Source organism: Porites lutea, chromosome 12, assembly GCF_958299795.1.
Source record: "Porites lutea chromosome 12, jaPorLute2.1, whole genome shotgun sequence".
Taxonomy (NCBI): domain Eukaryota; kingdom Metazoa; phylum Cnidaria; class Anthozoa; order Scleractinia; family Poritidae; genus Porites; species Porites lutea.
In genome coordinates this window covers 5109232-5136673 of record NC_133212.1, presented here as the reverse complement: position 1 = coordinate 5136673, position 27442 = coordinate 5109232, and the positions used below count along the sequence as shown (strand labels likewise).

The 27442-nt window shown below is 38.6% G+C and overlaps 3 protein-coding genes across 6 annotated transcripts in view; 2 read left to right on the top strand and 1 right to left on the bottom strand.

Moving 5' to 3' along the window:
• Window positions 1-239: 239 nt before the first annotated feature.
• LOC140921696 (F-box/WD repeat-containing protein 9-like) lies at window positions 240-9511 on the bottom strand. The gene is made up of 9 exons (XM_073371706.1): window positions 8993-9511; window positions 8631-8886; window positions 7357-7478; window positions 5410-5504; window positions 4370-4515; window positions 3499-3624; window positions 2666-2764; window positions 1996-2064; window positions 240-812 (listed from the first exon to the last, which is right to left on the bottom strand). The coding sequence occupies exons 1-9, from the start codon at window positions 9439-9441 to the stop codon at window positions 717-719; spliced, it is 1458 nt and encodes a 485-aa protein (XP_073227807.1). The 5' UTR covers window positions 9442-9511; the 3' UTR covers window positions 240-716.
• Window positions 9512-12202: 2691 nt separating this feature from the next.
• On the top strand, window positions 12203-23286 carry LOC140921953 (ATP-binding cassette sub-family A member 2-like). The gene is made up of 9 exons (XM_073371966.1): window positions 12203-12343; window positions 14460-14559; window positions 15308-15443; window positions 16335-16507; window positions 17407-17528; window positions 18422-18577; window positions 19649-19849; window positions 21742-21807; window positions 22891-23286. The coding sequence occupies exons 1-9, from the start codon at window positions 12278-12280 to the stop codon at window positions 23269-23271; spliced, it is 1401 nt and encodes a 466-aa protein (XP_073228067.1). The 5' UTR covers window positions 12203-12277; the 3' UTR covers window positions 23272-23286.
• Window positions 23287-24202: 916 nt separating this feature from the next.
• Window positions 24203-27442, top strand: part of LOC140921617 (phospholipid-transporting ATPase ABCA1-like) — a 32282-nt gene continuing 29042 nt past the window's right edge. For 3 of the 4 annotated variants that reach the window (XM_073371625.1, XM_073371623.1, XM_073371622.1), the window contains exons 1-4: window positions 24203-24357; window positions 25445-25620; window positions 26547-26672; window positions 27261-27442. The exon at window positions 27261-27442 is cut by the window's right edge and continues 122 nt beyond it. In XM_073371625.1, the coding sequence (XP_073227726.1) occupies window positions 24234-24357; window positions 25445-25620; window positions 26547-26672; window positions 27261-27442 (608 nt within the window). In that variant the 5' untranslated portion in view covers window positions 24203-24233. The remainder of the gene's footprint in view (window positions 24358-25444; window positions 25621-26546; window positions 26673-27260) is intronic. The other variant, XM_073371624.1, reaches the window with a different exon arrangement.

Genomic DNA, 27442 nt, shown 5'->3' with positions numbered 1-27442 from the left:
ATTTCCAACACCATCACCAACGTAATCACCATCACAATCATCACGGCCATTAAAATCATGATGATACGATAATAACGATAGTGATAATGCTGATGATGATGACCGTAACTACTACCACCGCCACTTAGGGTCGTCGCAGTCGTCATCATTATCATCACGACCGCCTCCACCACCACCACCACCACCATCATTATCATCATCACCGATAATAACACTGTCAACATTTTCCTCAATCTAAATTGTAAATTGTAAATATCTTATTATCCACTCCCTTCAGTGCTTTTCAGGGATAATTTACAACACTGGTTGGGGGACTTTGCCAGACTGCTTAGGTGCAGTTTACAAGTAATGAAGGAATGAGTAATGATGCCCCCATACATGAGTGTGAAAGTGAGATAGACCACTACACCGGGCACTACGTGCCCTACTCTTTACGAAGAGTGTGTGGATTCTTTAACGTCCCACAGATTTATTACATGTGCAAGGGCTCGTGAGACGGGGCCTTCGGTTTATCGTCCTTATCTCGTCATCAGTTAGAGTGCAACTACAGAAACCAGCTCATTGTTATTTGTGACCGACATACATGTACTTGCTTTACTGTTATCATCAGTCTTGGTTTGGGCTTGTCAGCCACATCCTTACGCCAGAATTGATCCAGGCAAGCACGCAATTATCAGAACATGACGCCAACATTAATACCACCAGCATCATTGTAATCAGATAATCGCCACGGGCCTCAGACTTTTGGGTCTCCATATCCCAATAGTAAGGTCACTTGAACATGATGCTAACACCGAACCTCCGCTGTTTACCTGAAAGGAATTACAATAATCTTTTTAAATACAAACTTTACGAAGCAAGAAAATAGATTAAGCAAAAAATGCTGATGCGAGGATGTGCGCAATAAGTCATATTTCACATTTCAAGTTACGGCGGGTTTCTCAACCTTGCGCGCATGTAACTATCGACGCTCTGTGCACAATATTGGGGACTTTACGATCCGACAACGTGATGTCAACGAGAACGTCCAAAACAACAATAGATTTAGACCCTGTTTACATGGAGTGGGGGACCCCGGTCTAGTGGGGTAAGTTTCTTTTGTTTTGTGTCCACCAGAGCGTGAAAACAAAAGAAACCAACCCCACTAGACCGGGGTCCCCCACTCCATGTAAACAGGCCCTTACTAGGCAAAACGACAACTTTGCACGTGCATCTCACTTTTTTGTACATTTCATAGCCGTTTTTGCACGACTACGACGTGAAATTGCCTAATTTTACTTTTTCTGGAGGACGTAGACAGGCCACGATGAAATCTTATTCTCTTTCTAAACTTGAATATGGTTCTTTGAATTCAACTCCGTGAGGGTTCGCCTACATTTAACGAAGTAAGTGAGTTGAAATAATCGCGATAAAGACGAAAGAAGGTAAATTCATTTTTGAAGCGACGTTTTCGCTGCCTTCGCGTCGTTCTATCGTAAAGTCCCTACTATCAGCACAAGCCAACATCAACTTCTGATGTAGGCTCTGAATATGTGAATTATTACGGGACGACGGTAGTTTTATTTTGCCTGCGGGATTTTTGTTTGAGCAATTCCTCGTCCTTGATCCAGTAGATCTAGCAATATTGACGTGAGGCAGCCTTCTATAACCTCTCATCTCACCACTTTTTATCACGTGGCCTGAGTGGCAGGCTTTAAAAGGGAAAAGGGGAAGACTGGCGCTCGGGGAATGGGGTGAAGAGCGCCCAATTTCCCCTCCTCCCCCTTTCCCCTTTCAACGCCTGCCACACAGGCTGACTGTAGCCACTGTTTTTGTTGTCACGCAAAGTGGTGCGGAGCTGTGCATGACGTCAAAAATACAGCTACGTAAGAGACTACGTTGTCTGCTACACCACAGTTCTGTGTGCCGTCACGCAACGCTTCTTCCAACAAGGGGGGAGGAGAGTTGTGCGGCAACGTAAAAAACGGCCGAACTATCGAAGAAACTTTTACTTACCGCTGTTACTTCTCCGGTATGACAGTCAAATGTATGAATAACAGAAAGAACACGGGATGGTTCCAATACCTGCAGAACAAACACCAAATAAACGGACAAAAGTTAGCAACAGATATTAGTGGTTGACGATCATTAAGATAAGTACTACACTCCGCCACAAACAACACCCTCTTTGAGTTGAATGTAAAGTGATCTACTCTTCAGCATGATTTCATTAACACCGAGACATACACAATCGTTTTTCCTGGAGACTCGTTGACTTGACATTCTGTGAGGGGCAGTTAAGACTAAGAGAAACTGGGTGATGCACTGAGATATCAAAACTTTATTCAGTTTTCTAACATCCATGTCATTTTACCACACATCGTATCACAATTTGCCCCATGTAACATATGTAGTAATCCAAGACAGTCCTGGATTGTGGATTCCGGAATCTGTTGTAGGTCCTGCATTCCAAATTCTTTGTAGCCTGCGAGCAAGCTCTCCATTTGTGGGATATTGTGAAAAGTAGACGCGCGAGGGGCACGCGAGAGGAGACGCGAAAGCGAGGGCGGCTTCGCCGCTAGCTCGCACGTTCTCGCGTGGCTCGCTTCGATCGCACTTCCGATTGACGTGGGTCGCTCAAAAACAAAGTAAACAGCCATGACAGAGCCGCTCTAATGTATCATACCTTAATACTTTTGTCAGTTGAACAAGCAACAACTGCACCGCCGTAGTGGCAGATTCCAGAGATTTTTCCATTTGATTCCTGTCCTAGTTCTATACTGGGCTAAAAACAGTAAACAAACAATAAGCCAAATATAAGAAGCTCCCTGTCTCGCTTATACTCATTTTCTTGAATGAAAACCTTCTCATCAGATATCATTCAAGTATCGCACATGTAGATGTTTAAAGACTCCCAGAATCAGATTGTGGCGGACATAACAAATTTGCCCGTGCATCACTCTTTTTAGCAAAGGCGGATCCAGGGGAGGGGCCTGGGGACCCGGCCCCCTTCTTTTATTTTTAGACCAAACTGAGGCCCGAAGGACCGAAAATTTTTTTGGGAGACCGCCCCCCCCCCGCTTATCTCGAGGTCTGGACCCGGCACTATTTAGTACATTTCCAAGTTGTTTTCCTCTGCGAACTAAGACGTGTAATTTTGTGTTGGGACATTTTATGGAACAGTTGGACACCCAACGATAAATTTTACTTTCTCTAGTTAAATAAGATGTGCTCTCTAGTGATTTAACTGCACAATAGGTCGCCTATACTAAGTTTGCTATGTATTTATGTGAGTCCATTTCGAAAAAGTGTAGATACCGTTGGATTTTCCAGGAAATGAATTTTTAGATACCGCATCAAGGTTCGGAGAAGAGAAGATAAATTGTTTAGGATGGCAAAAAAGTGCCAATTCTTTCGCCTGTTATGGTTTGTTGTTGCATAGGGTCCTTTTTATAGTCTTGCTGTTAAATCTCCTAAATACTAGATGTTGCTAAACCCCAAAAGAATCTTTCAACTCACTGTTAGTTCCTCAAATCTATCGGCAGTTGTATCCAGCATGTGCAGGCGGCCATCTCTGCCCCCGACTCTCAGGTAATTGTAGCCACATGTGGAGCTTTGGCACAAGCTAAACACTGGAGTTTTAAGCTGAGGACGACAAATACAACGTTCTAAATGTAAGTTAACCGTTACCAAAAAGCACTGACTTTTAAACAAAAAGCCTTATAACTGTCAAATGAACCGCCAAAAATTCACTAACGTTAGCAATAACGTACACCAGAAAGCAATATATTGCTTTGCCTAATGTAGTTAAGCCATATCTATTAAATGCTTCAGCTTACAAGACGTTTCTAAAGGGTACAAAAACACTAAAAACACAACATGGGCACTTTTACGTACATGAAATCCTCACAACCAACCTACGTCCCTTTAACTTTTTAGGGACATTTAAGCAACCTTAACAAGGCGCACACTTTAGATATGAATTGAAAAATATGAAATGCATCAGGGTTCGTTCCCGGTCAAGCCTGAATTTTTTCTTGTTCTTTTTCAACCCCTTTAATAGGTTGTTCATTCTAATGTGAAGATCATGCACACTTTCATATCTTTATTGGCACTTCAAAATTTCATATTTCAATTCATATGATTTCCACTATCGGGTATATTACGAACTCACAATGGCCTGCTCTCCAGTTGGTTTGATTAGCTCAAGGGATGGAGCGTTGCGTCCGGCGGCCATCACAAAGGTCAGGGTTTGAATCCCGATCAAGCCTAAATTTTTTCAGGTTCATTTTCAACCGCTTTGGTTGTTATTTTTTACGGTAAAGATCATACTCTTTTTCATTATTTTAGATAATTAAGAATTATATAGTGAGGGAAGACAAAACAGTACCTTAACACTTTTATAAACTTGAGCTGCTCTCCTGTCGTACACTGAGAGTGTTTTATCTTCGCTTCCACTAATGATGAAACGGTCATCAACAGTAAGACACAGGACCGGTTTACTATGGTTCTTTAAAGAGCCTATGGAATTGCCAGCTGGAATGTTGAAGAAAGAATCAGAAACATGTTAACAGCTTAACCAAGCCAGTTACCGTTAAGAGATCAAATTCATGGACAATAGCTGTGTTTAACAATCTGGTTTCTGTGGCACCTCAGCTAGTTATTAACACATGGTATTAACTTTCACAGTAAGGCAATTGATACAGATTTAGTGTGTTTTTCTTACAGTACTCATAGAATTACCAGCTAAAATAATAAAAAAATGAGCTCATCATTTTCATGAAATTCATTGTACAGTAAGACCCGTTATCAGTAATTTACCATTTTGGCTTTCACAAATCCCCTGCAATATTAATCAAAGGATGCTTAAACGACACAGTTAAGGTTTTTCTGCAACCTATAAACGTACTTGTAGAATCACCAGGCAGAATAATAAGAAAAAGGACCAAAGCTACTCCATTACAGTTAACCTCTTGCCAATAAGAGACCCTTGTAATATCAATTACTGTGTTTTGCCATTTGGCTTTCATGACAGCCCTTCTATTAACTGATGGATGGTATCAACTTTATAACAGTAGTACACAGCACAGGTTAAGTGTGCTTTTGTAGAGTGTTTTTTTTTTTTCAAAATTTCCAGCTGGAAGGACAAGAAAAGAATTCAAGCTATTTACTGTTTCAAAGTTACATGAAATCAACAACTGACCACTAAAAGCAGGGCTCTGTTAATGGCTGTGGCCTTTTAAAGTTGTTATAAAATAAGCAGAAGGATAACAAAGGATCAAGGTCTTTCATGTATAAATGAATAGGCAAATGCTTCACGTTTAGGCCTGGCCAAATCTATATATTATTATCTAATTATGATAAAAGCAATGGCTTGAGTGGAGCCAATGAAATAATAGGCCAGGGTACTTGATGAGTGATTTCACTTACCTCTAAGATCCCACATGACAATGGTTTTGTCATAAGAGCCAGAAATTAGCATATCCTGTTCCCAAGACAAACACAACACAGCTGCCTTATGGGCACTGTAAGTTTTTAAAAAAATGTACTGGTAAAATGATTTCATGACAAAGGGACAACAACAATACAGGACTTTTACAATAAACCATCTCGGAGAAGTGACCACAGCACAGAACTCTGCAGTCTGGCTAATACCATATACTTGAGCTAGATTTTAATGCCCCAGCATTTACTAGTTTGAATCCTCTTCTAACTATGGTTTGAAAAACAAGACTATCAACGAAATTCAGCAGTGTTTCATACCCTGATGGTCTCATCTCAGCATTAATTTTATTCTTTGTATGCAAATCCTAACATGTGACCAATCAAATTAGAGCTGTAATGCAATTGACCACTACAGAAAATAACATAACATACCATAATGCTCTTTGTTTGTCATCCCAAAATTTTGCATGTTTCTCTTGGGAGTTGAAATGGCCCCAAGAGAAACTAAAAACAATGCTTATGCAAAATTTTGGAGTGACAAACAAAGAGCATTATGGTATGTTATGGTATTTTCTGTAGTGGTCAATTTTGTGCCATGTTGCACAGGAAAAAAAACAGATTCCCAATATTGGATATTTTAGGGTATTTAAAGAATACCCACAAAAATCCCAAATTTGGAAGAGTGAGACAAGTCGCAACCAGGAAATTTCCAACCGAGTTCCCTGGTTGGGACTTGTCTCACTCTTCCAAATTTGGGATTTTTGTGAGTATTCTTTAAATACCATAAAATATCCAAAAATGGGAATCTAATATTTTTTCCTGTGAATTGCGGTTTACTTGGATTCTATACAGTGGGTTTTGATTTCTGCAACAATCAATGAGCTATATCCAAAGTATACATGTTTGGTCATTGAGAGAAGACTACCAAGTAGCACTTTTCTTTGATACAATTTAGAAACTATACAAAATTGTATTTTTAAATGTTTGTGAGTGTTTGTTGATGCAGTAACCTAAGGTATAGACAACTTCTTGACATATAAATCCAGCTGAGACATACATACTTCATGATTAATTATGTGTATATGTTGTTTAAGTATGTGTATTTATGTAGGGGTATATGTTGGTTTTTAAAGGTTTCCCTGGATGTACTTCACACCAAAAAACACTTTCCATGACATAAAACCCCATCATTTCAAAGAATCAACCAATTAAATTGCAAAAAAGAATGCAAGCTCTTTAAAACTTAGCAGGGGGTTCAACAAAAATTAAAGTAGGCAGCAGGTTTGAATAAAGTAACCGACTATATCAACAAGGGGGTCGTTAGTCCCCTTTTTCTAGGAGAGTGGGGGGATGAGGGGGTCTAGGTGCGTTCTGCCCCAGAAAATTTTGAAACTTCAAAGTCCTAAAATGCAATTTTCAGCGTTCTGGGGACTAAAATTGAGGACAGAAGAGTGTGTTTTTCATTCAAGGAAATGTAGCTTTCAATATTTATCAGTCACACAATCAATTTGTGCAAGCAACGAACAAATGAACTAAATTACTTACTTTTTTAAACCTATAAAGAAACTTGTGAAAAAATGACTGAAATGTAGTGTTCACATAACTAAAGCATAACGTAAAACCAGTGGGCCTTTATATTATGAAAACACATAATAATTACATTAATTTTTCATTCAGATTTTATGATATATTTTTCGTTGCAACGTTATTCAAACTAGTTGCTTCTTCTTTCTAGAAAAAAAGTAGCCGACTTCTATGAGCAAAGTAGCCGATGTCTTTCGTTGGCCGTCGGTGCTTATTGAAACCCCTGATTAGAAAGCCAAACGGTTATATTATAACCCATAAGATGAAGGATAAGATGAAGGTGGGCCTTAACTGTGAGAATGGGTTAAACACCACACTGTAACTATCTGTTAATTCAATATTACCCACCTGATTGTGGTCATCTCAGCACTTTGTCCCTGAAGGTCCCACAATTTAATCTTATGATCCCAAGATCCTGAGCACACTCTTGGAGCCCCTGTAGGATCACTACCAAGGCACCAAACCCAACCCTGAAATCACCAAAATAGGCCGGGTCTAAAGTACAGGTTTCATTCCACAGTTTGACAATACAGGTCACTGCTCCATTGATAAATTACCAAACCACATAGATTCCCCTCAATCTAATAGAGCATTATGTTAAGAAGTCAGGGCTAGGAGACACTTTTAATGCTATTTATTTATTTGTATCATGGTGACCTGTACTCTGACCTATGGAAAAGTGACCTGTATTTTAGACCTGCTGGTATAACTGTGACACACAGGAGATCAGCTAACTCATTTAGACTATTGATCAATGAATATCACTTATCCTCAGGTCCCTTAAGAGATGTCCAAGCACCATTAAGAGATCAGTGAGGTAATCAACCCTGTAATTGAATTAATTAAGATCTTAATATTGCTATTTCTTCAGCAACCAGAACCTTTGGTTGTTATCAAGATGCATACCTAAATCTGAAGCTATCTACATGGCCTTGCTGCACACCAAGGATCAACTTGAATGTCACAAGCTCTGTGTCCAGGGTGCAATGAAAATCATTTTTACAGCTTGCCATTCGGACAAGCTGAAGCTAGCATTTACTAGCCCAGACGTCATTTCAACTAGCCCCAAAAGCTTTTCGTCAAGCAGAATTGATTTCACACTTCTTCTGTTATTCGAATTCCTTAAAGAACATCACTTGCCCGTCGGGCAAGTTAAAAACAGATTTCACTAGCCCAATAGCAAAATCCACTAGCCCTGGACTATTGGACACTACTTTCTTTGCACGCTGTGTGTCCATCATAAGATCAATGAAAAGCGTTTCATACTACCCCTGCAGTCATCAACAGACCCCTGCTACATACAGTGTATCAAACTAAAGGCTTGTCTATAGTGGAAAGTGCACTTAGCTTACTCAGCTAATCTACATGTGCAGGCACTCCACTCAAATACTTTAGAAACAAATAATTTAAATATAACATAACAGGATTAACAACCCCAACTGGCAGGAGGGAACCAGTTGGCTATTTACAAGCGTGGCCAAGGATTTGAACTCGGGACAACCGAAAACAAATCCAGCAAGTGGTCAGAGTAGGACTCGCACCTGGAACCGCCAGATTGCGAGTCCAACGTGCTGACCACTCGGCAACGCTGCCTCCAGAGTTTACCAAATCTAGTTACACACCCTGTGCCCATCAAGTGATTGCTTAAAAGACTTCTTAGCATATCCTTCCTCCAGGGGATCTGCTAAAGCTGATAGACTCCACACACCCACTGCACGATCTCTCGCCCCTGAGATGCACAGATCAGCACTATTCATAATGTGAACTGTATCCACTGGAGCAAAATGCTGATCTTTTAGCTGATAAAAGTCCAGAGAGGATGTTGGATCGTGCCAAAACTTGTCCAGATCCTCTTGCTGAACACATATTCTCTTCCAACTACAAAACAAAATTGATATAAGTTAAAAACACAGGGCCTACTGGAAACTTGTTATGAGAGCTTAAGAAACCACAGTGGCAACATCAGCAAAACTGTCACTCAAACCTTGATACAGAGTCATAATCTTCCCTGTTGTTCCTTCTTGGCCATCGTTTACCAAATCTTGTTTTCCAGCTAGATTCAGGTGATAGAAGACTATGGAACAGTTTGCATACACATGCCAACACCCTTAATGTAAAACGTGCATCAAGATATGAAAAGATCACAAGAATTAACTCCGGTGGAAAAGTTGCCAATGACCAGTGCTGGTGTGGCATTGTTTCATTAGCACTATGTACTTCATCACCATTGCAGATATTCATGTTTGACAACCTTGTCAAGTTGTCATCAGGAACGGAGTGTTTCAGATGATCTGGACTAACAGGATCCTTGCTTTGGGTATGTTGTTGAAACTCTTGGCAATAAACAGTATCATGTTTCTCCATCATGTATCTGTTGCTAGCTTTGGTCTCTATGTTGCCATAGCAACAACCTTGGCAATCACTGGCATCCATATTTAAAACCACAATGAAGGTTTCCTCAGGATAACTAGTATATATTTTATATGTTGAAAAGTCCCTGAGCTGTAAAAGAAAAAAACACTCAGTGGTCAATCAAAATCAAGGTAATGGAGGCTTACATTTTCTTATCATTTTATAATTTATTTGCTTGCTTTAGCAATCCTCTATTTATTTAGAATCAGCTCTTTAACATTATTTTATTTAATGTTTACTTACCTCCACAGCTCTGCAAATAAATTTTTTTTGATCGATGTTTCACCACTTTCCAACTACAAATAACAGGTACACTTTTAATTGATAAAACATTTGCATTTACAATTGACAAGTTTCAATAGGCACTGTTATGTGATGTAACTATACACTGTTATTCTAGATTATGGTATTGTCTGAAAAAAATAAATAGAACTGCTTAATACCAAATCTATGAAAAGGTATTTTTCTCATTTTAATTAATAATATTGTAAACTGTTGCCCGAATTATGTGAATAGGTTAAAATAATAGATTTTGCTCTTGTAATCCTGTATAATTATTTTAATTTTGTAATCCTCTTTTATCACTAAAAAGTCCCAGATGGGGATGTATTCAATAAATGTATGATGTATGTATTGTAGTAATAATTATTTACACTAATATAAGTAACCATTTTAATCAGTATTTCAGGGCTTGAACAGAGTTCTGTCCAGTGGTTTAGTCTGGAGGTAGATTTACCTCCCGAGGGGGTATTCCGGGGAAATCGTGGTGGAGCTGTGCTACTCGGTTCATTTGCAATGTGCTTTCAGGCCTGACCTCTAAAATCCATACCTGTTTCTAGACCTTGAGTTACCATTACTTAGATTAGGACACCAACAAAAAGACTTCTTAAAATCCATTTCGAATTCACATTTTCAAATCTTTCTTTCTTATTCATTTGGAATTGAAATGAAAAATACGTTCATGCACTCCCATATTCCCTCAAAAACCATACCCAAATTCAGATCAAAATAGGCAAATTCTATACCCAATTTCAGACCAAAATGGTTCAAAAACAAATCTCAAAACAATTTTTTTTTCGGCCTTTGGGCCTCATTTGGTTTACAAATTAGGGGGGGGAGGAGCCCTCCCCTGGATCCGCCACTGAAAAAAAAAACTTTTGCTTGTCTTGAAAACTGTAAAACCAAACATTACATTCCAGCTGTTAAGATAATAGAACTTTTTTTAAGATTCTGTTGTTGGTTATTAAGTATTTTCCATTGGTTTTGGAAACTCATGAATATGTCAGCAGGGGATCTGTGTTTAATACTGTTCATAACTCCAAATAAACAATTTTATGGGTTTTTTTTCTAAGGTGTTTTTTCTTATTTTTTCTGACACAAGGAACATAGAGCAGAAAGGAAATATTAAGCTCTGCGTTCTTGTGCACCGAATTAAAATTTTACAAAAACGAATTTAAAGGTTCTTTTCGTGTCCTTTTTAACTGATTTCTACAGATTAAAGCATTATATTTATCAATCGATTTAAATGAATTCATAAAACATTTATATTAGAAATTTCACTTGATTTTGCATCATTAAAACAAGGTTTAAGCGCACTTTTATATCACTGTGTGATTAATCGGTCGGCTGTGTGACATATTTGCAAGAGTAGCAAAAAAAATGACAATTGGTAGCTTAAGTGATGACGAAACTGATCAGAATTTTACTTAGACATTATTTTAATGCGCACATATGGGTTTTCTAATTAACACGAAACGGCACCTAAATATTTAAGCTGTAATTATTGGGGTTAAATTATAGATTATTTAATGTGAAGACAAACGGAGAATATGAAGTAAAATAAACAGTTGACATACTCCGGCTGGGCGCCAGAGAGCAGAGATTTCAAGTAATTTCTGGTTCGGGTGATCTTTGTCGTTGGTATCAGCTGTATCATCAATATTATTTCACACGGATAAGATTAACTTACCTTTCAAGTATTCCGAGCAATTTTCTGTGTTGGAAATCTTTTAAACCACTATTCAACAACAAAAACAAAGGAAAATATGCTCATTTCCTCTGCACCTGTTTCAAAGTGGCAGGCGTGCAAAACATAGGGGGAGGACTGGTTACGAATGTAGATAGCATTCCGAGTTTTAACGATTATTGACCGAAGCTGACGTCATTTAGCTGTTCACTCGGCCCCCGGGCCTTGCGCAATGTTGATAAAATATTTGGATGGAATTTCTAAATGAGCATCAAAAAGGGACAATTTTCTTTAGTTTACTCCATAAATACACTTTCTGTGATTCCCTTTTGTGCAAGACAACGAAATAATGCATACAGTTCTTGCGAGAAAATCGATTTTCCGAGCTCGAACGATTATTTGCCAAACATACGTCATGATTGTGCCAATGACATGGCAGTTCCATGGCAGTACCCAGGTCCTTTCTCTGTCTACATGATAAACAAATGCGTTTTGTGACTTAAAAGAAGGACAGGAAAACCTGAGCTTTTAGACGTCGAACGGTGTTCTTTCTGCTGATACCACGTTTTTTTTTTACATCCGCGCATTAATCGCTCGGCAGATAACATACAAAAACAGATCGTCGAAGACCTCGGTTGTCGGTACTGTGAATCTTTGAAGAACGCGCGCATGGAGAAAAAGAAATATTAAATTTCGACGAAAAAAAATTGAAGTCCGGTCAAGGCTGCTACGTCCCTTCAGTCCAGGTGAGTCTAAATCGAAAATCTTGCTTTCATTTTGTCGCTTTTTCAGTTTCAGTTTTCTAAGGTGATCCCTTAAAAGCAATTGTATCTTATATTTTCAGTTTTTGGCCGAAAATCCTTTGGTTACAATACTCAGGACCCTTCCACAATGAAATTCTTTTACCAACTCAAGTTACTCGTGTGGAAGAACTTCTCGCTTCGAAAACGCCAACACGTAAGTCTAATTTAGTCATTATACGTCATAATTCTAAATTGCCATGTAATTTGCGTACAGCAAACGACTGCCGATTCGATTCCGTTCTTACAGTGGCAAAAAAAAGTGGAAAAGTTTGTTTTCTTTGTAGACTCGATCAGCTAGAAGAAGCAGCTGCTACCGGTACCTGTGGTGTTCGTTCCTCTGGGCGAGCTTTTATCTCCGCGGGTTTGCAAACAAGATAACTCGTTTTTCTTTGTGTACTTGTAAAAATTAAGCGTTAATGCTAGAATCAAGATCACTTCACTATGCTATTTTAACATTCTGTTTTCCTTTAGCCGGTCGTGTTTCCGTGATATGATTTCGAAGAATTCTCACATGTAGGTCTGGTGAGCTCGATAAATTCGTCCGTAAAGTGCTTGTCGATTTCCTTGGGACATAGCGCGCTTTAAAAGTATATCAAAGCACGTGCTTAGAATGACTTATCCACTTTATTTAAGCTGTAGAATTTTATTTTTTCTGTCAAAAGGAAGACCAATGTGAGTTTTCGCCGCTCAAATTGCATCCTTCTTATGTGGTGATGACGTAACATTTTCTCTGACGTCCATATCAGCCCTCTGTAAACGAACGACCCCATCATCCGCACACTTTTGCGTGGACTGAAAAAGATCTGTATCAAGAAATATTTTGTAGTCTTCACGATTGCTTGGTTACTGTAATATGGTGCCAGAGAAATTTACCATTTTTGATCAAAGAAAAAAAAGCTTTGTCATAATATTACAATCAATCTAAAATGAAGAAATAATATTGGTTCGAAAATTCGCATGTCCGGACTTAGTGGACAATAGTCTAAATAATTTTATAAACACTTGAAACACGTCAAGGTAAAGTACATGGTTCAGAGGAAGGAACTTTTATAGTATTGAACATGCTCTTTAACAACTTTTTGCTGTCTTTTGTGATCAACTTCCTCAGAGTCATGTAGTGTCTTAATGTTTTATCAGATTCTTGTAGATTTTAAACCATAACTCACTGGTTCACTCAATGTACGTTCCTAGTTACATTTGGAAATCCAAAAATAAATCTTACATTTATTGGTTGCTTGTTCATGACTTGGTGTAATATCTGGAAGATGGCTATTGAGGTTAATTTTTTATTGTCTTGAAGACACTTACTTTCTAAATACTGCAATAAGATATTACTTAAAATCGTTTGAAGAAATTACAAAAATAAATAAATATTTAAAAAAAAAAACGTTGAAAACAAAATGACATGATTCTTGAAGACACCCGTACGAAATTATTGTAACATGAATGAGAAATGTAATACCTTGTGATCAGCTGTTATAAAAAGCTTGAATTCCAGCTTGTTCAAAGGACAAGTAGCCAGCTCCCACATTTTGCTTGCCAAGGGCAATTGCTTGCTTGTCTTAGCTAATGATTTAGTTACCAGATGACGTGCCCTTACCCTTGCCCATTGAACAAGTGAAGTTAAAATATTATTTGTCCAACCAGGAAATCTACTTGTCCTTGATGGCCAGACGGGACTTTTTTTGAGCCCTGTTTACATACCTGCAAATGTTTTTATATGTGAAAAAACTGATCGTCAGTGAAGCGGTTTGGAGTATTTTACTCCACACTGGAGGGCAAAATGAATTATTTCTGTCTTCAGTAGGGTCAGTGTTTGAAAGCCTCGGGGTTATACCTTACCCAAACTGCTCTTGAGCGCTCTGGGTGGGGGGGAGGGGGATGTACAATGTACGAGTGGTTGACTGGGAAAGGAAGTCATGTTTTGGATTCAAAAAGTTAGAAATCCAGATTCTGCCATACCATTTTCACATAGTTTTTAGTCCACCCTTCCTTTAATTTACATGTATAAATACCTAGTATGAACTTGAAGAAAGCACCTTAATATTATATCACTGGGCAATAGATCTTGGAGTAACACGTGTAAGCTTTAGTTTTAATAGCAAGGTATATGGCTACCCTATTTAATTCAGCTGCAAAAGGTTTATTAACTACAATGTACTTTGTGCAAGGAATAAGAAAAGTCAATAGTTGAAAGTGTTATACAAGATTATGCCCCAACTAGTTTTGTTACATGGACATTCTACTTACTTTAAACTTTGCATTTTTAGTTAAGAAATCTTGTGGAGATAGCGTGGCCACTTGTTCTGTTTATAATCCTTGTGGTTGTGCGGAATCGGAAAGGTTATGGAGCAACAAGAATACCTAACAGTAAGTATTTTGTTGCGCATGTTGTCAATAAAATGTGGTTCATTTATGACATTTTAAAAACATTTGTGGTCTGATGTTTTTATTTAGGGGGCTTTGGATGGACCCTCGCTCTGCTTGTTATGATTAAGAACCTTGCATGTAGAAATGGCAGTCCCATTTACAGTATTGTAAAGATACAATAATTTTCCTCATTAGTGCTTTATGCCTTAACACTTTACATTTGCATTAAAACAAAGGCATTTTTGAGACTAAGGCCCTGTTTGCATTATGACGAAAAATTGAGTTTGGCTTTTGCAAAAATTCGAAAATTTTGTAGTTACTAATTTTTCGTTTGTGTAACCTTTTTTACACCTGCAGCCCCGAAAAGTTTTTTTGTAACCAAAAAAGTTAATAAAAGGTACTATAACTGGGACATTCATGAAATAAGATGATCCGATGAAGAATTAGCTGTTAATGAACAAAAAAAAGATAGGCCTCCAAATTTTCTCGACGGCGTCTCTAAGAAAAAATTGTTCACACTGGAAATGGCTTCCTGTTGACAGATTTTTTAGCAAAGCAAACAAAATAATTATTGCGTAGTGCGAACAGGGCCTTACATCAAACTAATCACCATTTTACTTCAAGGGGTAAAGGAAATACCCTCCTGTTCTTGTCTTAGGTGAAAAGCTCATCGGGTGGTAGTGTTAAGCCATTGAAAAAGGATTTAATATTTCAACAGTCACACCATTTTGTTTCCTTTCATTCTCAGGTGTTTATCGACCAAGGGCGCTCCCTTCAGCTGGAATTTTTCCATTTGCAAGGTCATTTCTCTGTGATTTCAAAGGATCCAAGACAAGTGATCCCCTGGAGCTGTCAAGTGGATTACCAAATCTTAGAGCTTCAAGGTATGGGATAAGCCGTATTTCTAAGTCCAGGCTTCTCATTAAGTGCTGGTAGCCTGCTAAAAAACCAGCTACTTGGAGGTTTGAGCTGTCTACTTTTTGGGGAAAAGTGTTAAGTGAGAGAGTGAAAGCCTGAAATTGCCTTCAGCACTCGGTTACCAGGCTGCTTTAGAGATGGTGCAGTCGTGAGAGTGCTTGCCTCCAAACAGTGTGGCCTGGGTTCAAATCCTGGTGTTGACGCCATATGTGGGTTGAGTTTGTTGTTGGTTCTCTCCTTCGCTCCAAGAAGTTTTTTCTCCGGGTACTCTGGTTTTCCCCTCTCCTCAAAAACCAACATTTCCAAATTCCAATTTGACCAGGAATCAGGTAGACGAAGAACCACTTTGTGGATGTGCTACCTCCAAATCATTATTTATGTATTTTATTTATTTATTTAAGTTGCCTACTTTTACACTTTAGCTGTCTATATGAGAACCCTGAAGTCTCCTAAAGGAAACTCATTTCTGAAAGACACTAGTCCTCTTTAATGACGCCATGGTTTTATTCAACTTTCTCTTTGAAATACACCTGTAAGCATGTCTTTTACTGTCAAACTCAGAAAACTTTGAACATCTGAAAATATTCCAGGAATGTTTATTGTCTGGTGACAAATCACACTTAAGACCAGGACATGTGTCTAAGCCACACAACTACCTGTTTGCAGGTTGCCATGGTTATTTTCCTGACAATCTGATAGCCACAGGTCCCCCAATCTACTTCCCAGTCACTAGTTCCCAAGCTTTTGGATGTTGAACAGTTTTTGCATTTGCTGCATAGTAACTCCACATAAGTAACAATGCGAAAAGCTCTTCAACTTCAGTTCATTAACACTGTGAATTCGTTCTTGCTTGACAGTTTTGGCCGATTAGTTGAAGATTCCCTTCCTTTGCTGGCAAACAGCACTCTTAGTGAGCGGCTTCTGAGAATAAATGAAGACTATAGAAAATTTGTGACAGACCAGCAAGCTTGGAATGACCTGCTTGGGGACTCTTCAAGGCCAATTCAATGGCGCAGTTATAATTTGTCAGGTATGAGGTTTTTTCAAAATGATTTATTTTTTTGCAGTTTTTATTTAGATCAGTGCACTCAAACCATTTTCCCTAAGCGATAGGCCTATCTGCCTGAAAAAAAAAACCCAACAAAATACATCTGGTTATTAAGGTTTCCCCCGATATAAGCCCCCTTCTAGCTTTTAAAGAAATTGAATTTGATATTTTTACGATGTTTTGAAGGTTAAAAAAGGAGGAAATAATTCAAAACGTGTTTTCATCACCACTGTTGTGTAGTTTGTTTCTTGAAATGTTTTTGTTTAGTCTGGTTATACAGTATATAAAGCCCCAGCCTCCCCCCCCCCCCCCCCCCCTCCCCCATTTTGAAGTTATATAAGCCCAGGGCTTAAAAGTGGAAGTTTACGGTATTGTTTCATAAGTAAAAATTTAATTTATAAATTAAATTAAGTTACCGGTAGGTTGATTCTCAGTTTTCTTTGTCTCCTAGCCCCAATAATTTGTGAATAATTACAGCCAGGAGACAAAGGAAATTGAGAATCAACTTAAGTTACGAAATTTTAACCTGAATTAATTTAATTTTGTCCTGTAAAAGTGCTGGCATTTGAATATTTTGGGAAGAGGACGGCAAATAGGTGCTTTCAACTCAGCCATGTTAAAAGAGATTTACTGACACTCTTGAAGACCCATTGTCTTACATTCAATTATCAATTTGTAATTATTACTGATTCTTTATTCTTTTTTTTGTCAATAATCCTGGACGTTAAAATGGATTGAAGATCAGTGTACATTGTTACATGTTACTTTTACTTGATTTTTAACTTAATTTACAATTGGAAGTTTACGGTATTGTTTCATAAGTGAAAAATTAATTTAATTTTGAACTTAATGTATGATTTTTTTTTAAAAAAATGTTGCAGATGTGCCATTAAACAAGTTGCTCAAAGATCCTGCTGGTTTTCAGAAGTTTCTTTATGACACGACGAACCTTAGTCCAAAAGTAGTGATGGAGCTCTATAATAGCACTGTCAATGTGCAAAAGGTTTGTTCCAGCCACTTTCAGGTTCTACACAATTTGATTATGTTGAAGCAGGAAATCAAGTTTTTTTTACAACAGATACAAACTCTTTTTATACGAAAGGGTGGCTGTCTTGATTATCAAATTGTTGTACCTGAGATGTTGAAGAGTTGGTAGTTGTATTAAATTTTAATTATTATGCAGTTTATAAAAAGAGGGAGTCATAAATGTAAAAAATGATTTTTTTTCAAAAGTTTCTCTTATCATAGAGATACTCATGTAACTTATTATTGTATTTGCATATTGAATGGTAGTGACACATCTTTTATTTTAAGATTTCAGGACTCAATACAACAGACTTAATGTTTTCAATTTTTTTAGTTAAAAAAAAAATAGATTTCTCCATTGACCTGGTCATTCGTCCAATAATGTGGAGGTGTTTACAGGTCAAAATGAAATTTAAGTTAAAATTTTCAGTTGAGTTACCGGTAGCTTGATTCTCAGTTTTCTTTGTCTCCTAGCCCCAATAATATGTGAATAATTACAGCCAGGAGACAAAGGAAATTGAGAATCAACTTAAGTTAAGAAATTTTAACCTGAATTAATTTAATTTTGTCCTGTAACAGTGCTGGCATTTGAATATTTTGGGAAGAGGACGGCAAATAGGTGCTTTCAACTCAGCCATGTTAAAAGAGATTTACTGACGCTCTTGAAGACCCATCATCTTACATTCAATTATCAATTTGTAATTATCACTGATTCTTTATTCTTTTTTTTTGTCAATAATCCTGGACGTTAAAATGGATTGAAGATCAGTGTACATTGTTACATGTTACTTTTACTTTATTTTTTAGTCTTGTACTGAAACTTTTGTTTGCTTATTTTTTTTTTTTTTTTTTTTAATTTCCTGTCGGCAGATTGTGGCCATAATTCAGCCTTTGTCACAGCTTTCACAGAGTGCAGTTCCTTGGTCTCAAGGAAGTCTTTTGGGTTCGTTACCATTACCTGGCTCATCCTCTGGAAACCAACAGGCCAATTTGTTGTTTTGGTTGCTGTTAGCCAACTCTTTACAAGTATGTATTCGCAGAGATGTCAACCTCTGGAGATCTAAAATCTGGAGACTATCTCTCTTGCTGAATGTTAATAAACCCCCACCCCACAAATCGACCCAGCCCTCAAAATAATTTTGACAGTCATGGGAATGGCTTAGGACATTATATGTAGTCTTACATGAAGTACGTACCATCAAAATTCGCATTCATCAATGTAATGATGAATTAGTAGTCTTTGTCAGTGACTAAATAAATGGAAAAATGCCCCAGAAATGATACTATTTTGGAAAAAGTGGGCTAATTTTCAAACTAAATCACATAAATATTCAAAATTTGATTTTGTCCAGGAGATACAATGTAAATCTCCCATACGGCTGAGCGGGAGATTGGTGCTTTATTCTGGAGACTCTCGGATAATCGGGGAGAGTTGGCATACATGTATTCCTTGCGAAGTACTTTATGTTGAACAGGGTAGGCCTGAAGTACTTACCATGCATTTACATGGGAAAACCGGAATATCCAGGTGGAAAAACAAATGGTTCATGCCCATCCATTTTGGAAGCTTCAGAAATGGTGGCCTGTGATTTCAGGTGATGTAACACATCACCTCAAATTGCAATTATTGTTCTATAGTCAAACCGCACTTTAGAGACACCTGCTTAATATGGGCACCTCATTATTACAGACGGTTTGCTTTATCCCTGGGCCGGGGAAAGAAAGTCCTTTTAAACATTAACTCTAAATTCAACCCGTTTAATACGGACACCCTCTATGACCCCACACTTCAGTGTCTAGTCTAGTCTGTTCAGCTGATTAGATAGACTTCTTTGTAGTGGGTCGTTCTTCCACCATCTCAAATTTTACAGTTTAATTTTTATGCTCAAATTTTCACCCGGTTGGTTTGTGTAAATGGTACGAACCTCTGGTTTCCACTTGTACCCTACTATGATCATCATGATTCATCTTGGGTGATCATTTACTAAATTCTTGCAACCATTCTGTTATGCAAAGTTTTATTTTACATGGAGAAATTTGATGTTAATCACTAAAGCCATCCTTTTGTTTTGAGCCAGTAATTATTTTCTTTTGTAGTCTGAAGGAGGATTAAATGGAGCAGCTGTTAAAGAGATCATGTGTGACCCCAACTCTCCTCTGAATCTTCAAGAAATCTTGAACGGACCTAATGTGGCAGAGGTTAAGACCGCCGTATGTAAGCTTAATGTTTCAGTGCTTGGTGCCGTGGGAGACGAGTTCAGAAGACAGCTCCAGTGGCCAAATGTCAATGACTATCAGGTGACATTTTAATAACAATCTTCGCTCTTCCTTGATACTCGCTAGAGAACAATGTATAATTATCTTGTGGCTTCTTTTTCCTTCGGGTTAAATTTAATTGATTTGCCCCTTTTTGGGGGGTATGGCAATGTATGATAATGAGTTTGAAACAAAAATTGAAGCAAAACGTGCATTTTGCTATTTATGAATAAGGTACATGTATTTTTACAGATGTCTTGTTATTTAAACAAAGTCTAACTTAGGTCGCGGCTAGGCAAACCTTCAGATCTCTTCTTTAGTGGGTTATTTTAAGAAAGTAAATGCTTTTCTAGTCTATGCCATAAAATGCTGCGAGTTTGTTTCTTGCTCGGCCACTTCGCGGCCTTAGAAACTCGTGAGGTCGAGTCGCAAGTCTAACACTTTATAAATGGTGTTTTAAAAGATAAAAGCGTTGGGCAAACTGAAAATGGCGTAGGATACGGTTTTGTTGAACACTGGTTTAACTGCGTGTAAAGTGCTGGCCCTAAGTCTTTCTGATGTTCAGGAGGTGGAACAAGTAGGGACTTTAAGATTCAACGACGGGACCGCAACGAGTACGTCAAAAAAAAAAGACAAAACAAAACAAAGCAAAAAACAAACAAACAAACAACAACAACAACAAAAAAACAATGGGTTTAATAAGCAAACGACAACTTTGCACGCGCATCACACTTTTTTGTACAATTCTTTGCCGTTTTTGCACGACTACGACGTGAAAATGGCTAATTACGCGTTTTGTGGAGAACGTAAACAAGCAACGACGAAATTTTATTTCTCTTTCTGAACTTGGATATGGTTCCTTGCATGGAATTCAACTTCAGGAGGGTTCGCCTACATTTGACAAAGTAAGTAAGTAGAAATAATCGCGATAAAGACTGAAAGAACGCAAATTCACTTTTCAACGACGTTCCCCTTTGCTGTCTCGTCGTTGGATCTTAAAATCCCTAGTGTTTTGGGCACGGCGCGGCTTGTTTTGCACATGAATGCCTCGGTAATTGGTAATCCAGGGTCAGTTGATTGAAGTGCTGTTCCCAAAGGTTGCTTGTCATTTACATGTACAAACCGGTCGGTTATTGGTTTAGGCAAATGGACCCCTATCAGCAGAACCTTTCTTACGCTTGCTCGATTTTTGGCGTACTTGAAAAAGAGTCTCAGTACTGAAGCCGCTGCTTGTAACGTGTCTCCTTATTCCGGATTCTGCATGAATCTAGTGAGATCTTTGTTGAGCCTGTGCGCAATTTTAGTAGAATATAACTTTGAACCAAGACCTGATAGCCGTGCGCTTGCTACAACGGGCACAGTTATTACCATTAGTTTATCAATAAACGGATATTAGCACTCGAAAAAACCAGTTTGACCAGCGAAAACAAGATTGAGTATTAAATCCAGAAGGGTGGGCTAAGGCCCAGGGGAGGGGAGGAAAAGGGGCGGTGGGTACCCCGGATTTCAAGTGATGGGAATGATCGAAGGATTTTTTGGGGGTTTCAAAGTTTTCGATTCCAGGATTTTTTTGGGCAGGACAGTTTGGCAAGAATTTTTTTGGATGGCTTAATTTAAGTAGGGATTTTTTTCATACAATCTAAAGATTCGTGGTAGTGCCCGCGTTTCCCTAGTTCTGCGAATTGAGTACAACCAAACTTTTCGTGTAATATCATTTAATGCTTTTTGGACATTTTTTAAGGCTCGAAAATTTGAACGCAATGAAGATCTCTCGTAGGGTGGGCAAATGAAAATCATCAGCGTTTACCATTTGCACGAAAAAAAAACAGTTATTCCGGTGGGAATACAGACGGCAATGAATGTTATTTCCTGTAGATGACTCGTGTATTATGTGTATTTTTTGTCAACACGTTGTTTTTGTTGGTGTTTTTCAGACAAGTGAAAATGTGACAAAGCTGTTAACGGCCTTACAGGATGACATAGCAAATCTGAGTGAGGATGTAAGTTACATTGCACGTCTTGATTGAATACTCTGTATCGACATTTTACAGAACTTGAAGCTCGTTGACAACGGCGACGGCGATGGCAACGAGAACGACAAAACAAGAACTGAGATTAGCAAAACAACATCTTTGCACGTGCACCACGCTTTTTGTACATTTCTTTGTCGTCGTTGCACGACTACGACGTGAAACTTCCTAATTTTTTTTTTTTGTGTTTTGTATTTTATTTTTAATCCATCCTATAGATAATACATTAGTTGTACAATATTAATTAGTACAAGGTTGTTTAAACTACGTGTACATAAGAAAAAAAAATTGGAATGGAAAAGGGCACATTATAGTAAAACTAATTATGTCCCTTTAACAAGATTGACTAAACTAGCCAGCTTCAAAAGACGCGGCCATCATCATCGCTGACCGCTGACCGACCTCATTGCACGTTTTATGGCGGATGTGAGCGCAAGAAAGCGTTTTCCTTTTCGTTTTTCTGAATTTAGATACAGTCCTCTTGAAATAGTCACCAACTTTTGACAAACTGAGCGATATGGAATAAGAGTGATAAAATTTAAAACAGCGGAATTTACTTTTTACGTGACGCCGTCGCTGTGATTGTTTCTTAAGCTCCCTAATTCCTTACACTTGATGAAGAAATATGAACTGTTCAAGCTTTTTGAGAAAGATACACTTGTAAACGTTTTAATGCATGAATTTGAACCAGTACAAGAAGAGAAAAGTTTAAGTGAATGATTGTACACTTCCGGTAATCCTCTGCGATTGAGTCGTCTTTTCGGGATAGAAATCTCGCGTCTTGACTTGAAAAAAGTAACAGGTGCCGTTTAACGTCGTAATTTCACGTTTATAAAGGACAACAACACACAACAATGGTATTCAGATTTTTCTTTGTCTTAATTTTGCTGTGGCCCTTGAGAATACAACTCCAGAAAAAATCACCTACATTGGACAAATTTAACGAGATTGAACAGTACGAATTCTCGTTGCAAGTGACGTTTTCGTTGCCATCGCTGTTTTGATTGCTGGAACTGTCTGTTACTGATTATTAACTGAAAAATCCTCTTTCAGATACAAGCCTTGCAATCATTTGAACTAGTCACCGAGGACTATCTCGATTTCATGCAAGATCTCGTACAACGGCGTGGTAGTGTCTATGGCACTATTTGCGGAAGATCAGTTGGTAGCGGCAGTGGAAACAATGGGGCAAACGGCGGAGGTGTGTTTAATCGAAGCATGGCACGAGCACCTCTGGGCTTGTTAGCTGCTTGTCGATTTCCTAACTCGACGTGGGATATGTTGGGAGTCGAAGACCCTATGGAAATATACAAAAATATGACAAGGATGTTAAATTCATTCAATGTCGAGAACAGATCGGATGATGGCAAACCAAGGCCGAAGCAGTGCTCACAGCTTAATTACAACACGACTGATCGTAAAGGTAAGGGATGACTTAGATCCATTCTCAGCTGCTTAGTTTTTACGTAGGTTTTTACCTGGAGTTTATTTACCAACATAAAGATTTCATCCACAAACTCATAAGCCAGCGAGAGCTTGTAAACCAGTATAGACAGTACCACAGCGAAGTAATGCTCAGTAGCTTTCATGAAATGTCACACTGAAGGATTTCATCCCGGCACAGACTCAAATGTACGAACCACCTTGAACAGCATAATGAACAGTACCACAGGAAAGTACCGCTCAGTAGCTTTCATTTCAATGGTCACACTTCAGGATTTCATCCACAGACTCAAAAGTTAGAACCACCTTGTACAGCATAATAAACAGCACCACAAAGCTCACACTTTAGGATTTTATCCACAGACTCAAAAGTGAAAACCACCTTGTACAGCATAATAAACAATACCACAGGAAAGTACTGCTCAGTGGCTTTCATTTGAATGGTAACACTTAGGGATTTCCTCCACAGACTCAAAAGTTAGAACCACCTCGTACAGCATAATAAACAGCACCACAAAGCTCACACTTTAGGATTTTATCCACAGACTCAAAAGTGAAAACCACCTTGTACAGCATAATAAACAATACCACAGGAAAGTACTGCTCAGTGGCTTTCATTTGAATGGTAACACTTAGGGATTTCCTCCACAGACTCAAAAGTTAGAACCACCTCGTACAGCATAATAAACAGCACCACAAAGCTCACACTTTAGGATTTTATCCACAGACTCAAAAGTGAAAACCACCTTGTACAGCATAATAAACAGTACCAAAGGAAAGAACTGCTCAGTTGATTTAATTTGAATGGTAACACTTAGGGATTTCCTCCACAGACTCAACACTTAGAAACACCTTGTACAGCGTAATAAATAGTACCATAGGAAAGTACTGCTCAGTAGTTTTTGTTTGAGTGTTCACAAAATTTTGCCTCCTTTTTTTCAGACACCTGTGCGATGATTGCCCCCATTGACCGTGTGGATTGTGGCTGGCCAGGAGTCACTGAAGATCAGTGCCTTCAGATAGGCTGTTGTTTTGACAGTTCAGTCAGCCACGCACGTTACTGCTTCTATAAGGCTGGTGAGGTTTTGCGATATGTTTGGTTTATATAATCGTTCGCCCCATGTAAGGTAATCTAGATTCCGGAATCCGGGAATTTTTTCGTTTAGAATCTGGAATCCAGGGCTTTGGAATTTGGAATTCAGCTCAAAGAGTCCGGAATCCCTGGATAACAAATGGATCCTGGGTCCAAGTTCCAATGACAAAGAATCGGGAATCCAGTACCTGGAATCCGGAATGCACGGCATGAATTTTAGCCTGCGAAAACATTCGTTTCTCCTCGCTCTTCGCCGCTGGGGACGTTTCGCGCGGGGGAACGTCTGCGACTCAGCGACAGAAATTCCATACTGATGACGTAAAATCTGTCCGGAATCCGGTCAGAAGCGCTGATTGGTCGATGGAACAGTTACATTGTTTTAGCTATTGTTTACGAATGACAGACAAAGGACAAACGGCCAAAAAGGTCAAATGTAAACGCGATGAATCTCTAACAAAACGGTCAATATTTGTGGAATTTGAGCATTTTAGTTTTGCTGGAGCTCGTTCGCAGATGAACACAACATTCTTACCAAAATCGACTGGGAGAAACGTAAAATTGAACAATTTGCATTTGGAACCCCATGACTACCGGATTTATTATGTAAACACTGATTTACGTCATCAGTATGGAATTTCTGCCGCTGAGACGCAGACGTTCCTCCGAGGGAAACGTCACCAGCGGCGAAGAGCGGGAAGAAACGGCTGTTTTCGCAGGTTGCATGGAATCCAGAATCCAAGACTATCTAGGATTGGATTACCTTATAAGGGTCGAAATGGGATGGAACTGAAGCATGAATATAGGTGACTTCCACAAAATCGTCAGATCGTCCCCCTGTTGTGCCAAAAAAGCGAGGGAACGAGGATGTCCGAACGATTCTACGGAAACCGAGCTTTAAGACGCAACTTGTTTAGAATACCCATGTTAATCCAACCTTTTCGTGATGCATAATAAGTTTGGCCAATAACGGGCCCAAGTAAGGTCTTCCTATATTGTTTCAATATTGTGCCTACGTTGTACCAACACAGTTGCTCATGATCTTTAATGTGAGTATTGTTGATTTGTTTACAGAGGCTGCACAATGTAACTGTTACGTAGGCAAAATGGTACGAGCACTGGGGAATGTGACCGGAAACCCAGGACAGGGTCAGTATGATAGGGGATTTGTTCAACTGGCTTCTTTGTTCTTGAAAGGCAAGATCCTGTACACCCCCGATAACAATGTGACACGGAATATCGTAAAACAGGTGAGAAGAATGAATGAATAAACTTGAACACTTTAATATTTATTAGTCAGTAATAATAAGCGCCTAGAACAGTTAATGATATAGACGCTATACAAAAGTTTTATTATTATTATTATTATTATTATTATTATTATTATTATTATTATTAATTATCATTATTCATGCAAAATATTTATCCGTTTCTGATCGGCTAACAAGGCTACAACTATACGAACTTTGGCGAGACGAGCGCAATTAGTTTGCGACTCGCCTGACAGGAAATAACTTTCAAAATATTTCACAACACTATTTCCCTTTCGTAAACGGTCGTTGCCATTTTTAACGTTCGATGCCACCACTGGTAATCAAGCCTTAAGTCATGATAGATTATTCCCTGGATTAAGTTACAATACGGCAATTTATACATTTTTGAATAGTCTTAGAAAGAGCGATGTTGAAGCCCAAGTTGACTTTACATTAACAGTAACGGAAAGGGCTAGGGTCACCTCTTGTTGATGTATCAGTTAGGAAAGACAATATGGCAGTTTTTGTACTTAAATTTTTCGGAATTTTGGTGGGTCGGTGTGGTAATGCAGTGTTAAGGGAGAGAGGTTAGAAGTCCGGGTTGGACCCAGAGTTGCGATCTTCTTCAGTTTCTCTTTAATAGAAACACTCTCAATAACAGGTCAAAAATTTTCCAAGTGTCTTAAAATTGGTAGCGACTGTTTGCGAAAGGGAAAACTTCGTCACCGAACGACCACAACGTGAAACGCAGCATTCTGTTTTGTTGTGTTGACTGAAGCCATTTTAGTAAAACACCTTCTAGTTTACATAATGTAAACCTGTAAGGATTCCAGAACACAAATTTATAATCATCATCGTCACGCTGATGGAAACAGGAATTCTAAGCTTTTTTTTTCTCCTATTCGTGTTATTTCCCTTTTTAGGTTAAAAACGAGCTGTCTGATATAACTCGGATAAGGGAATTTGCCCACTGGTGGGTAAATAATTCAGACATGATCCACAAGAATGTTTTGAATTATACTGAGATGCTGAAGCAGCCAATACCAGAGGTATGTGCTTAACCCTTTAAACCCTAAGATCAAAAATTGAATTCTCATTTGTTGCCCCTGTTCATTTCCTACAGAAGTAGTAGGGAGAAGTTGATAAAATATCAATCAAATTCATCTTGATCATGTCCGTAATTCTCATGACCACTCAGTTTTACAAAGTATCGATATTACAAGGAGAAATTTGATGTTGATCACTTTGAGGGCTTAAAGGGTTAATAACTAAAGCTGTCACTGCTCAAAGGGAAGCTTCTAGTCGTGTCTCATTTCCTGGTTACGTAGATGATCGAGAATCGTGTATTGCGGCACCCGCACGAAAACGGATTCGGGCGCCATCTACATGATAATCTTGTCGCGCGCTACCCGCGACCTACTGTTTTGCTCCCGCGGTCTTTCATGGTCTCTCACGCTCTCTGTTGTATAACTTGCGATCAGGCGTTCTTTTTCGGAGGGAAAGCGCGAACGTCGGCGGGAAGGGAAGAAGGACAGCCTGGCCGCAAGTTATCTGTTGTAAAGATTTGAATACGTAGTTGGATTTACTTGCAGTATTTGGTTTTTGATTTTTACAGATCCTGTCTTTTTTCCTTTCAGCGTTTTTGTAACTGGCTTTCTGTGGCGCTTCCTGGACAGTCGCCACGGGACAGATTAAATATCCTAAACGAGCTGAGAACACAAAACATATCCGGCAACTTTTCCTTTGCTGATACAAACGGCAATTTCACCCTGCTTCCCTCATCGTTCAACGTCAGCGTTGTCCTTAAAAGCCTGGACGA